Source organism: Excalfactoria chinensis, chromosome Z (assembly GCF_039878825.1).
Source record: "Excalfactoria chinensis isolate bCotChi1 chromosome Z, bCotChi1.hap2, whole genome shotgun sequence".
Taxonomy (NCBI): Eukaryota; Metazoa; Chordata; class Aves; order Galliformes; family Phasianidae; genus Excalfactoria; species Excalfactoria chinensis.
In genome coordinates this window covers 17,697,533-17,712,806 of record NC_092857.1, presented here as the reverse complement: position 1 = coordinate 17,712,806, position 15,274 = coordinate 17,697,533, and the positions used below count along the sequence as shown (strand labels likewise).

Here is a 15,274-nt window from a genome sequence, read left to right as displayed (position 1 = left end):
GAACATCTACAGATTCTCACACTGGAGGTTTGGGAAGGTGTAATGGGGAAACAGGTTTTCACTGATCTTCAGAATGGGTGAACTGCAAATAGGACTATATGACACGTACAGAATTATTTTAATGATCACAAATACATTATTTTTTGAAGACTTAAAGCTCCTATCTTGAGACTGATAATATCCAAGCTTTGTATCTTTTAGTGTAGCTAATGTGTTTTCCTGTGAAGAGAATGTGTATGAGAATCTGTCAATGAGTATAATATAACCAGGGTCAAAATGGCAAGTTGACTTTTATGGATATTCAGATGGGCTTGAGACATTTTATCTCACTGTTAGCAAAAACACAGGCAATCCTCTGGATTTCCTTAGCAAATCTAAAGTTGTTCAGACAGACCCTTCCTTTCGCTTGAATTATTCTGACAGCTCAGCTTATGAATCTCCCTTTGATGGGTCTAAGCTTTGTGGATATGACCGAAACCATAAACATCAAAGCATGAACACGAGTCAGTGTTCCTTATCTGTTGTCAGTTTGCACCAGTCAAGAACTCCAGTGCTTATCCTCCTCCATTTTTCCTGATTATCCACGTGCGGAGAGCCAAGTGTGGCGGGGGCAACTAGGGAATTTGGCGCCGCAGGCTAAAACTTAGTGACATTTCTGCAGTCTCTCCTTTTGCTCTGATTTGCTTGCAATATGAGGAATCCAGTAAATGAAGGCTGGTAAAGGGTAGTTAAAAAAAGAAATGAGAAGGTGGGAAAAAAAAGAGAAGAAGAAGTAGCAAACACAGTAATTTGCTAAAATTAAGAATGGACCAGCTGCCCTCATCTGGTTTCAGAGCCTTTATTGTAGATGACCATTGCAAGAAGAATAAAGAGAATAAAGCAGACTTTTTTTTTTAACAGCCCCGACCTTTTTTTTTGTTGTTGTTGTTGTTTGTTTTTTTTGTTTTTTTTTTGTTGTTTTTGTTATTTTTGTTAATTCTAAGTTGTTTGTAAATTGCAGTTTTCTTTCTGGAGTCTCATGTTAGGTATATGTCCTTGATATTCCTGGATTTGCTGTACGGTTTCTTAAGGTTGAAGATACGATTTTATCAGATAAGAGATGACTTAGAGGAAATATTGAAGCACCACATTGAAACACAGCGTGAATAAAATGAACAAGAATTTGTGCAAAATTGTAACAGTTTTGGCAGAAGAGCCCTCTGTTGCCCTAATATGGGTTTTATTGGGGACCACAATGTCTGCAGTTCTCCACATCCCCATAGGGTTTCTGCAGTGATCATCTGGCAATGGCCTACATATACTTTGCTCTGCCTTTAATTCTTGACAGAGTGGTAGAAAGTTCTGCTGGTACACATGTTCTTCTGGCACACACACATGATATGAAGTTATGCCACTGATACTGCTGTGAAAGCAAAAACTCAGTAGGAAATGTTAGTTATTCTTCAGCAGAATTGCCTTTTGTCAGTATTATTGTATTTGTAGGTGCTATAAATCGTAATGGAAAAGAGCTGTGCTGCTGACATGAGCTGCTTTCCCATGCAAAATATTTGTTGATACAGCTCTACCAGAAGAAGTCTTTCTGTGTTGTACAACGTCTTAGCACAAAGAGAGCCATATCACAAGTGTCAGCTCTTTGGAGTCTTGAGATGTTTTAGAAAAAATATAAAATATGGTCTTAATTTCCCCCCCCCCCCCCAGAAAAGAAGGAATTTAAAATTTTCTTAGCAAATGAAAATACAGTCTGCTCACCTGTAATAAGCCAGTTCAAATTAAACAGCTAACCCTATCCGTAGTGCTAGGGGTGTTAGGGAAGTGGAAGTAAGACTGTCAAAAGTCATATTTGAAACCAGTTCAGAAGTAATAATGCAGTTCATTATGCAGAGTTCTGCTTTACTGATAGTCAGATTTTTATCTTATAGTTTATCTTGTTTCTTGTTTTTATTGCTCTTAGTGTGAATTATCTGTTTCAGAATCTTCAGTGGCAAGTTATAAGTTCTGTTAGGAATTAATCCATAATATGAAACTTAACAGTGAAGTGGTTAAGAATAGTTTTAATTCATTTCAAAAATGTTTTTGTTTTGTTTTGTTTTGTTTCTCATTATTTTGCAGATAAGCAACATGAAGTTGAAATCCCTTCTCCAACACAGAAAGAGAAAGAGAAAAAGAAGAGACCAATGTCTCAGATCAGCGGAGTCAAAAAACTGATGCACAGCTCCAGTTTAACCAATTCCAGTATTCCCAGGTTTGGAGTTAAAACAGACCAAGAAGATGTTCTTGCCAAGGTAAAGAATATTTAAATATTTGAATTTAAGTCTCTGAAATAAAAATAGAGAACTTATTCCATCCTCTGCTCCTCTGCTTATAACTGTGCTTTCAAGCTGTAGCAGTAAAGGCTGATCTCACTTAAATATAAATCCAGTGAAGCGGAAAAGTAACAAGTGAAATCAGAATCAGGCCTTGAGGGTTGGTTTCCACATGAACAGGATTTCAGGAGGAATGTTAGCTGCCTGGAGGTGGGATGTAAATTAGCAGTTGTGGATACAGTAATAATGCTGCATATATACAATACCAAAGGAGTGAAGAGTGAACTTCTGTACAGGCAGAGGAATGAAAATATGTAGGAGCTGTATGTTTTACAGAAATGCACAACTGTATAGCATTAGAGGTATCGTTGCAGGTCCTATCATTTGCTCTATCATTGCATTCACATCTGTTTCTAGAGAAACTTCCTGTGATTTTGCATCAGTAGCTATTTGGCAATAGTGTAAAACTAGTCTAAAGTGATTATTCATTCAACTTTAGACATTTGCTTTTGGAAATATGCCTATCTGTATGTTCCCAGGAATCTCCCACTTCATATGAACCATCAGTCTGTTGCTGAAATGTGAGGAGATGGCCGCAATTCAGCTCCTCCTTAAAACTACTGGGCAGTGAGATGGAAAGTGTGTCAGTTTTTTTCAAGATACTGTACCTTTTCTCCATCTGTAGCATTCCACTTATACGTGGCACTTCTTCCTGCCTACAGGGTTAAGATCAGGAAAGGTGGTGGCTGCAAATGCAAGTATTTCAAGGTCACTGGCAATAACTTTGCCTCTTGCATAGTTCAGCATATGATATTTACAGTGGCTCTACCGGACAGATAGCTCTGCATTTTCACAGGCCTGATGTTTGTGACTGTTTCAACTGAAAAATGCTGGAATCCAGTGTGTTAAGATTTCAGCATTGCCTGTTGCTCAATTCTGTTCTAGGAACTAGAAGATGTGAACAAATGGGGCCTTCAGGTTTTCAGAGTGGCAGAGCTCTCCGGAAACAGACCTTTGACAGTCATCATGCACACCGTTTTTCAGGCAAGTAGGACCAGCCTTGCTGTCTTGTGCTTATCTCAGAAATTTCACTGGCGTTTGTAATCTGAATTGTATCTCTTTTCCCTTTCTAGGAACGAGATCTGTTAAAAACATTTAAAATTCCAGTGGATACTTTAATAACTTACCTGATGACCTTAGAAGACCACTACCATGCAGATGTAGCATATCACAATAACATACATGCTGCAGATGTTGTTCAGTCAACCCATGTTCTGCTGTCAACCCCAGCATTAGAGGTAAATTAAGCTTCAGGGGGAAACAGACAGACATGAGAGGAAAGGCCATACTGAGACTCTTCACAACTAAATGAAAAAAAGATTTTAGTTTGTGAAGTGTGTTTTCAAAAGAAATCTTGACATTTTTTTCAAGGATTGCAATCTTTTAAATATACTTTCTGAGGATTGAGGTTTATTTACCTACAAATATTGTACAGAAAATATCACATTTTTCTTAAACTCATGATCTAATACTTGCAGATTTGTGCTGTCACAACCGTCATAACTTATCCTACTGTCTCATTATTAACTGCCTTCTCTTCCATCATTATTTCATTTTTAGGACTCCCACTAACTACAGTGAAATTCCTTAGAAAAGATGAGGGTAAAGTAGGTTTTACTCAGAGCCGTTTGGTTTTTGTTTATAGTTTGTGCGTGCTTGTTCTGGTTCTGGAAGGCTATTTCTATGTTTATTTCTCAAGCAGAGTGGAGCACATGCTAAATTTTCTCTGGATTATCTAATTTTTTTTTTTCATAAAAGAAGTGCTAGGGGTGCAGCCTTTGTTACATCAAGCACTGACATATCCCAGTGAAGTGCTGGAATAAGGCAAGCAAAGCAAGCAGGTGAAAGAAGGGCTTGTCCTTGTTTTCAAGAATGGGCTGCATTTTTACTCCTTTTTATTACAAGCAGTCTTTCACATTATGGAACACCTCTGCTTTACTTTCCTCTTAATGAGAAAAATTGCTCTGACTTTACCAAACAGCTGAACTGATTGTAAGGTGATTTCTTAAGTTTTTGTTTGTTTGTTTGTTCTAATCGTTGTTACTAATCAGCTAGTTTTGATGGCCTTTCTCTCACAAGCTTTGGGAAGTAAAATGCCATTGCTGAGCTATGTATTTCAATGTTGTTGATCAGTTATGAAAACCATTATATAACCAGAAAGCTTGTGACAGCAGGAGAATGGTCTCAGTGACATAATGGGTCCCTTCCAGTTCTCACTTCCTACCTTCCAAATAATCTTATACTGAATAAAAATCAGTAAATATTAAGTAAGATATATCTAGTCTATCACCATGATTTAGTGAAACTCAGTGTGAAGTAATGATAGTTTTACTTTGGCCAACCTTGAAATATTCATGTAATTCTATGTGACTGAAGATGTACAAACGTTTTTAGTAATCTATATGTAAAACATATTGAGATTCCTGATGCATTTCAGATGTGTTTTGCTTGTTCAGCCAGATCTAGATTCAAAGCCGAGTCTTTATTTTTCCATATATATACATATATATAAATATATATATATATATTTTCCATTTATTAGTGACTGTCATTTCTGTTTCTTGGTTTTCTAGGCAGTGTTCACTGATTTGGAGATTCTTGCAGCAATTTTTGCCAGTGCAATACATGATGTAGATCATCCTGGGGTTTCAAACCAGTTTCTTATCAACACAAGTAAGTTTCATGTTCAGTGGTTTTCTCAAGAAATTGCTGCAAAATCTGCACTTAGCACCTGAAAAATACACAATTAATTCTTTGTTTGTTTGCAAATGTACCTTCCCTCATTAAATAGGTGTGTGTATTTAAGAGTGGTTAATGTTTTAATGCTGGAATCATACATTCTGACCAAGACGTTTTTTAAGAAATGAAGAAAATTAGTTTTTTGAAAACAGATCAGCAAGCCCATCTCTGCCTCTCCTGGCTGCTGTACTTATTTTCTCATCTTGGCATAGCCATGACTCTCGGACTGAATTTTCTCAGCCTACCCTTGCAAACTGTAGCAAATCTCTTTTATACATGTTTAGATTGTGCTCCATGGATCGAGGAAAATATAATAATGAAATTAGATCCTAATTCCATCTCCAAATTTGAAACAAATTGTACTTGTTCTGCATCCTTCATGGCTGTTCTGTGCAGCATTGCATGAACCACTTCCTCTCATTTATCTTCTACTCGCAAAACACTATGAGTCTCATTGAGTACTGCAGCAGCACATTTACTGAATGGCTTCTCACCACAGTGTAATTTGCTTTGATTACAGCGTAGGTAGCACGCTGTAGGTCAGTGCAAGTTCCATCTTAGAATATTATTTCTTTTGACATCCTTTGTCTTCTCCTTTCGCTGACCTGGAAGTACAAAATTTGAAATAATACTAAAAATCCAAGAACATAAGAAGAAAAAGCTTCATAAGTGAAAACATATGTAGGGTTGCATATTTGACCCATGGGGTTTGCACATTCATAGGCACTGTCATTTAGGCACATGGGAGAATCTGTTCTCTGGTACTAAAATAGTAAGACCCCATATCAACAGTATGGTTTGAAGAAGGGAGATCCTGTTCTGACTCATTGCTGCTGTACATTCATATAAGACCTCCAGTCTAGCCTGCATCTAATTTTATTTGCCTGAATGGCCTGAGGGCTACCCTGTAGTGAAATTCAATTTGGTGACTAATCTACAAGGTGGAGGAGGTCTCTGTGTGGGTAACAAGTACAGTTCAGCAGTGTGGTGCAGAAATGTAGTAAACCAAGCATTGTGCATGAAACTATGTGATGTCCAAATTCTCAAAAATTGGCATATATAACTAAAGTTTGTTTGTTTGTTTGTTTGTTTTAATGTAAATTGAGTATCAGGATGTGTCGGTGGCTCTGAGGCGCTATGCGGACAGCACTGAGTTGTCTATATTAGCAGCAAGAATGGCCAAATGGAGGGACCATAATTGCTATGTAAAACACTCCTTTAGGCAGATGGTTGAAATTCAGCTGAATTAGCAGCAATTTTGATTTAGCAGCTTAGAAGAAATGTCCTGTTCCTCTCAGTTCAGCTTTTGATAGAGAAGGCTTTCATGTAAATCAAGTAGTGTCACCGACTGGAACTACTGTTGCCATGCTCAAAAGAAACAAAGGGATTTTTGTCACTTGAGTTGTTACATGTATGAAAAAGAAACCATAGGAACAGAGACAGACAAAGACCATCTAATGTATGTTTCTTTAGGTATTTATTAACGTTTTCAGTGAGAGCTTGAGAATCAGTGGCCATATGGATTATACACATACATAAATTCTCAAATCTGAGATTTTTTTAAACCTCCAGAAGATCATTTTCTTCCACTTAGTTTTAGGTTTTCCAGTGAAAATTACAAAGAATTAGCATTTCACTAAGAACTGTACAAATACATTCAAAGAAGCATAATAGATTTTAAGTTACCTGAAGTCTGTACTTATTTCCGCATTTCATGTTATTCTTTATAATTATTTATATATTACACTTCTAAGTATTATTTCCCTGTTTCAAAATGTAAAGTCTTTTTAGAAAGTTGTCCAAAAATATGATCCCTCAGAAACACTTTAAAATTATAAAAAAATATGGGTTGCATTAGTGTCAGGTTAAATAGCTATGTGATCATTTTAAGCTTATCCTTTCAGGCCGATAGTTTTGAAGCTTATAGTGTGCTACAGAGTTTACCAAGAGGAACTTTCTTCCATTTCCACCTCCATCACACAGTTAAACACGTTTTAGCTCAGTCTGTAATTCCAGCCCTTCTGAAATACTTCAGCAATGTTGAATGCTTTGCAGATGGAACAGCTTTTCAGGATGCTATTTGAAAGGAAAATAAACCACTACCTGTCTTCTTTGTAAGAAAAATGACAAGTAGGCGAGCTCTATAAATACTCTGTGAAAGAGATATAATTTGACAAATTTGCTTTCTTTTTCTTTTTGCTATTACATTTTGCTACCATCAAGATAAGAAAAGGTAGAGGAAGATTTTCCCAATTTACAAGATCAATAGGTTCAGGACAAGCAATGAAGACAGCAGGAGAATACATAATGAGACTAATGAAATCTGAAGAGCAGGGCTTTTGTAGACACCCCACTGAGACGGAGGAATTTTGAAACAAAGCTGCGATAAAGGAAGACAAAGAGGGAAAGGTTTAGAAAGGTCTTGCATATGGTTAGATTCCAGATAGAACATTTGTAATAAATAGAAATTTATGTCAGCTCATCACAAGTGCGGCTGTATAAAAAGTATGTCTTTTTGATGATAGATTCATTTTCAAGCTGTGTCTTAAAACAAATGCAAGCTGGCTGTGAGGTGTCCCTATATGAAATCTTAATCTGTGTAGAAAATTGTCTTAACTGCCTTTATTTGTCAAAGCTGACTGTTCAGACTGTATGTATGTGTAACTGTATGTATGTAACTCACCATTCCAGAGCACTGCACTGCAAAGCTGGCTTTTTTCCAGCATACTTTTCCTTGATTTGTTAAGATTTTCAGTTAGTTCTGTAAGTTTTGATCCCATGGGAACTATAGGAAGTCTGTTACTGAAAGCTCATCTGTAAATCTTGTTGGGAATGCCATGAGTTTGAAAAAATCATAAGGGATTTAGTGGAAATAAAGATTTTAGTAACATTCTGCTCTGTGACTGTTATTGCAGATTCTGAACTTGCCTTGATGTACAATGACTCATCAGTACTGGAGAATCATCACTTAGCTGTGGGCTTCAAGCTGCTACAGGAAGAAAATTGTGACATTTTCCAGAATTTGACCAAAAAACAGAGGCAATCATTGAGAAAAATGGTCATTGACATTGTGAGTTCTACTTTAGAGTCCCTTTTCTTAGGGCCGGTGAAATAAATGATAAAGCACAGTATCATTTTATGATAAATTGCGTGTTGTTAGATCCATAATCAATGAAAAAAGAAAAAATCTGAAGTTTTATTCTCTATTGTCCAAATGTAAGTAGTGAGTTCTTTTCAATCTGAATTACTGACTCTACCTTTTTAGAAGGTAAACAGCCCTGATGTTTACTTGTTGATGTCTAAGTCTGCTATTTCACCATCACAGTTAGGAATTTTCTACTGAATTGATGGTGATGAACTTAGGCTCATCAAATCATTCTCCGATTACTTTGTCATTCTTAAAACAATCAAAATAAAAACATTTGGACAGTAATGGCACGTGGGACTCAGACTTCTTTAGCATATTCAGATTCAGATGCAGAAGTTCCTTTTTTCCCTGATAATAGTTTGTTGCTGCATCCAAAGGTTTTTCTTTGCAGTCAGTAGAATAATTTACCTAGTACTCATTTACCCTGTCTTTCTCATTTATTGTTTCTTTCAAGGTCCTTGCTACAGACATGTCTAAGCATATGAATCTTTTGGCTGATTTAAAAACTATGGTTGAAACCAAAAAAGTGACAAGTTCTGGTGTCCTACTTCTTGATAACTATTCAGATAGGATTCAGGTAAGAAAACTCATTTTCAAATAGTTATTTGTATTAATTTCTGTTAATTAACGATTTTTGCCGACCAAACCCCAGCATGGGTTAGATCAGCTGTCCATTTACACATGTTTTATGACTCATTCTTTTCCGTCTTTTGACTTACATATTTCTTACATGTGACATATTCCATTACGTACTGAGTGGTTCCTTGGGAGAGTGATAAGGTGAAAAAGTACTTCTGAACTGGTTTTGGTTTTGCTCTACCATTCAAATAATCAGCATCTCATTGGTGTTTCTCTGGAATATTTTCTCTTTCTTACATAGGCAGAAGCAGCAGAAGTGAGGTAATTCATAGCTATTACTGCAAGTGTGAAAACACCCAAATACTAAGTTTTGCTGCTCAGAATAAATCTTGCACTACATGTATTTTCATGATTCTACTTCACAGCCACCAAATGTGTAAATGGAAAAGGAACTGTTTTTCTTTAGTGTAATAACACAGCAGGTGTTCAATCTATTTTAGGTTCTTCAGAATATGGTGCACTGTGCAGATCTCAGCAATCCAACCAAGCCACTCCATCTCTACCGCCAATGGACAGACAGGATAATGGAGGAATTCTTCCGCCAAGGAGATCGGGAAAGAGAGAGAGGAATGGAGATAAGTCCCATGTGTGATAAGCACAATGCGTCTGTAGAAAAATCACAGGTAATTGATCTGGTTTTCTTTTCCTAGGAGAAGAATATCCAGGGACATTTATATTTTTATATATTTCTGAATGCAGTATTTCTTCCCCCCCTCCCCACCTCCTCCTCTCCCAGTTAATTAATCCAGCTCCTATGTAGCAAATGAGAGGAGATGAGGTTCTTACTGTGATAACAGTGCATAGCATTGTGCTTGCTGAAGGAATTCCATCGCTGTCGTGATCTGCATTGAAGCACTGGCTTCAGTAAAGAATATTTTATAGCTGCTCATTTAGGGTTTCTTCCAAAAGCAGAATTAAATATAAAACAGATGTTTAGCTTACTAGATGTAGTGGAATTGTTGGCAAAGAACAATCACCATGAAAACAAATCCTTTCCAATTCCATATCCAGTATTCTGAATGAGGCATCTGAAATGCTCTCTGCATAGAACAGCGTGGGCTACTTTCAGACACCTTAAGAGCAGTGTGTCTATTGTCTCTTACTAGCATTATCTTTCTCAGACATTATGCTCTGTTTATTTTTGACTGTATAAATATACAAAGCAGTAAATAGATTAAATGACTGTGACTTATAGGTTTTTCTTTCTTTTTGAATAAGATCTCATCATGATGATACTATGAATGATGATTTTGTATTACTTGAAACAGGTGGGCTTTATTGACTACATTGTTCATCCTCTGTGGGAGACATGGGCAGATCTCGTTCACCCGGATGCCCAGGATATCTTGGATACACTGGAGGACAATCGAGAATGGTACCAGAGCACAATCCCTCAGAGTCCCTCTCCTGCACCTGATGACCAGGAAGAGGGTAGACAGGGTCAGACTGAAAAATTCCAGTTTGAACTAACACTGGAGGAAGATGGTGAGTCAGACACTGAAAAGGACAGTGGAAGTCAAGTAGAAGAAGACACCAGCTGCAGCGACTCGAAGACCCTTTGCACGCAGGATTCAGAATCTACTGAAATTCCTCTTGATGAGCAAGTAGGGGAAGAAGTAGAGGAAGAGGAGAATCAGACAGAACCTTGTGTAGTAGACCATTCTCCTGACACGTAACAATGAGGACATAGCCAGTCTCACTCTTGCCCTCTCCCTTTTTCTTCCTTTCTCTCTCTCCTTTTTTTTTTTTTCCTTTTTTTTTTTTTTTTTCTTTTTCTTCTTTTTTTCTTTCTTCTTTTTAATTAGGTAATGGTTTCCAAAGTGTATGTCATATGCTGTCACCATGATCACAACTCACTGTCATCAGCCAGGATGTTTGTTGATCAAAACTGACCTTGGTGACTCAGTTTGGCACTCAGGAATATTGCAACCAGAATCTTCACCTCCATTGCATCAGAAATCAGGGGAGAGAACATCGATAAACTACATCATCATAAGCTCTCCATTTCACAGATTTGATTAAATAAAGCAGATGTTTTCACAGGAGTACCACCTGCCAACTGAATGCTGGCATGCTTTGGTAGTTTTTTATTTTATTTTACTTCAAAAGCTAAGCATTGGATAATGTTCATCATCAGAGGAAACAGACAGAAAATAAACAGGTTCCTGCTGGAAAACAAATGCACATAAACGATGGGACACAACATGAATCTGTATAAGAAGAATCTGTTACCAATAGGAAGATGAGCTGTGGAAATTACATAATTTTCTAATTTCAAGTCTTCCTGATAAGTGACTGAAAAAAGTGTGACACGGTGGGTTGCACTAAACTCTGCATTTTGTATAATATGTAAAAGTGATCTTTTGTAGAGCTTACTTTTATTATTAAATGTACCAAGGTATTATATTTAAACAAAAAACACTTTCACATTTCATCACATTTATTTTTTTTTTCCAAAGAGTAACTTGCAAGTTTTCAGTACAAATCTGTGCTACACTGGATAATACTTCTAGATTTTTTGTTTTTTGTTTTTTGTTTTTTTTTGTTTTTGTTTTTTCTTATTATTTTGCACCTTAGAATTTCATGATAACATTAAGCTGTAAAAGTTTATTATTTTATATATTGATGAATTCCATGAATATCCTTTATGCTACCTAAAACTCAGTATGATGGCATTTTGTTGTTCTTGTTTTCATTATAATGTTCCGAAACATATAAGAGGAAGTTTTGCTGTTCTCATAGTGGCCTGATCCTGTCATTTCTGTCTTACTACCAAAAGTGGTCCCATTGATACCAGCTGGACCATTAAGATTAAGATTTGGAGGAGCAGAGCCAGTAAGAAGGATAATAAATTGTCTTTTTGATATGAAGACTGCTCTTCTGTCTCTCCAAAACAATGGTTTTCAGATATTGTTTTTGCTTGGGATCTATGGACCGCTAAATCTGCACAGGCTAATACAGTGTTAGGAATATTTATTTTGGCAAAGGAAGCATTACTGTAATCTTTCCAATTTTGACTCTTTTTGTATATTATTATTATTATTATTATTTTTGTCAGCTGTCTAGTCAAACCATTTGCTAATCTCTGACATACATACATGTCATGTATGAAATCATGATTAGCATTAATGTCTTCATGTTTTTATTGCCAGAAGAGCCAGATCCCTCTTTTGTGCTAATACTTCTAAGTAAATGAGCAATGCATTATGAGAAAAGGGGTAGTTTACATTATTATAATCTCAGATCTTTTCATTCTGTATAGAGCTTGTGCTGAGGGAACCCTACTCTCAAGTCTGAGTGGTACTGAAATTTTTTGTTATTTGGAGAGCTCAGTGGAGCTAGGAGCTCATATTTGTCATGTTTCTGTCCTGTTTGGTCACGTGAAACAAAATAATTTCATCTACACTGCATTGCACTTCATTGAAGTTGTAGTTTCAACTAGGGAAAGAGTTGCCTAGAGAAGGAGAAGACTCCCACAGTATCAGGGTGATTTCTCAGCAAAAGGAAATACTGTCAGTGATTATTTCCCATTTGGATTCATTTTGTAGGAAATTTGCAAGATATAAATACAGGTCGTTTTCTTTTTGTTGTTGTTGTTTGTTTTTTTTTTAAGTAAGTGTCTGGGATCTAGAATAAGAACTTGTTTTAAAAGTATTGGCTAATAGTTCAGATTTTAAATGTATTTTGCATTCTCCTTTATCCAGGTCAAAGTTTTCTCTACCTTTAGCCCTCACAGGGCTTTAGCACAGATGATGCTGAAGGAGGAAAGAGAATGAAGAGAACTCATGTTTTTTCAGGTTTTGACTTTTTTTGTTCTTCATCATTTCTTCCTGAACGTGACCCACCTAAAAGTCCTGTCAATCCCCAAGAGTGCCTGGAACTTTAATAATGGAAAAGCAATATAAATTCCAAAATAACCAATAGAAACCTGAAAAGGTTTTGTATCTGCACAAATTGAAAGTAAATGAAGAGAATGACACCGTATTGTGAGATATAAACCCAAACATATGGACAATCACGTAACAGAAAATGATATCATTTCTTAGAGATGGGGATATAACGCACTGTACAATTTTTATTTTTATTTTTCTCTTTTGCCAAAGTGTGTTTTAGCATTGAGCACTGCTTTAAAACAATACAATTTACAAGTGGCTTTATGTGTTCTAAATATTTTTGCCATAAGAAAATGCAATGAGTTGGGTATTGAGTGTGGGGCTGGGGGGGTGGGGAAGAAAATTCACCTTGCTTATAAAAGTACGCTTTAGCTTGCAAGTTACTGTACTCAATAATGCTGTGTTTGAATTTATAATTGTTTTGTGTCATTGTTAAAAAGTATGATGAAAGGGTATAGATAGAACAAACAGCATTCAGAAGTTTGAAAAACTTGAATGAAGCAGATTTTACAGAAAGCTTTGACAGTTCTTTTCAAATGCATTATTTATTTTATTTTATTTTTTTGTGTGCCATGCATTTTTCTCACCAAATGACCTTACCTGTAATACAGTCTTGTTTGTCTCTGTTTACAACTGTGTATTTATTGTAATGTACATACTGTAATGTTAATTGTAAATTATCAGTTCTTATTATAACATCATCCTTGTCTGGGTGGTGTTGCTATATTTGGAAACTCTTGGTGAGAGAATGATTATTGTGTATACATATTCCTTGTACATTTTTTCTCCTGTAATATATTCTGTGTCACCTTAGAGCTTGTTTATGGAAGATTCAAAAAAAGTATAAAATACATAAAGATATATCAATAAAATTAAAAAAGAAAAAAAAAAAAAAAAAAAGAAGAAGCTGCAGGTCTTTGGTCCCAGGGCTGTGCCTTAACTTCAAACAATATTTTCTTCTGTTTTGCTGCATTTGAAAGTAAGGTAGCTTTGGGGATAGGGCTGGGCATATCTGCCATATTTTTAGTTGCTAGCTGATGTGGTTACTTGTGCAAGCTAGTTTGCATGATACTACAGAGAGCTTTCATTCATGAACGTGCTGGAAGTTGAACCTTTTCCAGACTTCTGGCAATATAATTGTATTGCCTCTCTGATTATCTTTTTACAGGCTATCATCAGGGATTATTGCAGCCATTACTTGCTACTAAAAAAACATTGATGCTGTATTTCAGCACTGAATTGTGCTGAACGAGCTTTGGAAAGCATCTCTAATAAGCATTTGATTTTAATGCATATTTGCAAGTGAAACAAATGGAACTAAATGGGGATAGCTCATACACTTGTTTTTGGTTTGTTTTTGTTTTTTGTTTTTTTTAACAGTCATCTTATACTCTTTATTTAGTAGCACAAATTACCACTATATAAGCAGAATCAATAAAGTAGGACAAAAGACAGCTTCAGTCTTGGAAATGCTTTCCAACACTAATATTAGTGTTATAAGCAGCCAAAGCTTTTATTTTGTATAGATGTATGTAAGGCTCTGTACAGGTGTGTATAGCATAATGCACTAGATCTATAGGAGAATGATAGACCTCTAGATCTTTTAATAACACTAGTATTAGGTTTGCAGGTTGGACTCTGAGCATCTCTTGCTGTTTGAGTATCACGTTGCTCCAAACTGTGTAGGACTGATAGCAGTGAATTTGCCAGAGCAAGGTAAATACCTCTCCTCATTCCAGTGATGCCCAGCCCCTGTAGCATGCGACCTTTCGTTAAAAGGAGAGATTCTTTTTCAAGGGAAAACAGAGCCTCCTTTTCGACACAAACTGTAGATTTTAGCAGCCCTGGCCCAAAGGAAATGGATTGCTTTTGTTTTAAACAATATAAAAGGGACACTATAACAACAAAAATCCTGAACAACTTTTTGTTATTAATTTGGGGATGTCTTGAGAGTGGCAACTTGTGTGAACATTGCACATGACAATTCTTTCACTGGTTTCTTAGCCTCTCTTACAGCCTATGGGATAGTACTGTACATCAATACCTTCATATGAAATTTTTATATGCAATGGAAATAAAGCATGTGTTGATTCTGCCTAGTTACCGTATTTGATTTCCTTTTGAAAGTTTTTTTGGTTTTTTTTTCCTCTCATATCATAGCTGTGACAGCTAAAGAAAAAGTATTTGCTAGAATAATTATATTACAGTATTTTTTCTTCACTGTACTGTGTTACAGGTAGATAATAAAAAATAAATGTGGGGGTTTATCAGATGAGTGACTCAAATGTGATATTTCATGAAGTCTAATCCAGAAAGGAGCTGTGCAGTTGTCTCGAAAGGCATTCAATCTCAGTTTTCATGAAATTTTGCCTCTGACTTTAGTTGCAAAGGAGGCATATCCCAAGAAGATTAAGTAAGTGCCAGCTTTAAAGGAGCTAGGAGGATAGAGACTGCCTAGAGTAGCAATGCACTGCGACAGCAATAAGGGAGGA

General features: G+C 36.2%; 1 protein-coding gene across 2 annotated transcripts in view; it reads left to right on the top strand.

The window, feature by feature from the left end:
* Positions 1-14,881, top strand: part of PDE4D (phosphodiesterase 4D) — a 406,463-nt gene extending 391,582 nt beyond the window's left edge. For both annotated transcript variants that reach the window (XM_072359590.1, XM_072359591.1), the window contains 8 exons: positions 2,110-2,282; positions 3,249-3,347; positions 3,437-3,601; positions 4,937-5,036; positions 8,018-8,172; positions 8,705-8,827; positions 9,330-9,512; positions 10,158-14,881. In XM_072359590.1, the coding sequence (XP_072215691.1) occupies positions 2,110-2,282; positions 3,249-3,347; positions 3,437-3,601; positions 4,937-5,036; positions 8,018-8,172; positions 8,705-8,827; positions 9,330-9,512; positions 10,158-10,565 (1,406 nt within the window). In that variant the 3' untranslated portion in view covers positions 10,566-14,881. The remainder of the gene's footprint in view (positions 1-2,109; positions 2,283-3,248; positions 3,348-3,436; positions 3,602-4,936; positions 5,037-8,017; positions 8,173-8,704; positions 8,828-9,329; positions 9,513-10,157) is intronic.
* Positions 14,882-15,274: the final 393 nt, after the last annotated feature.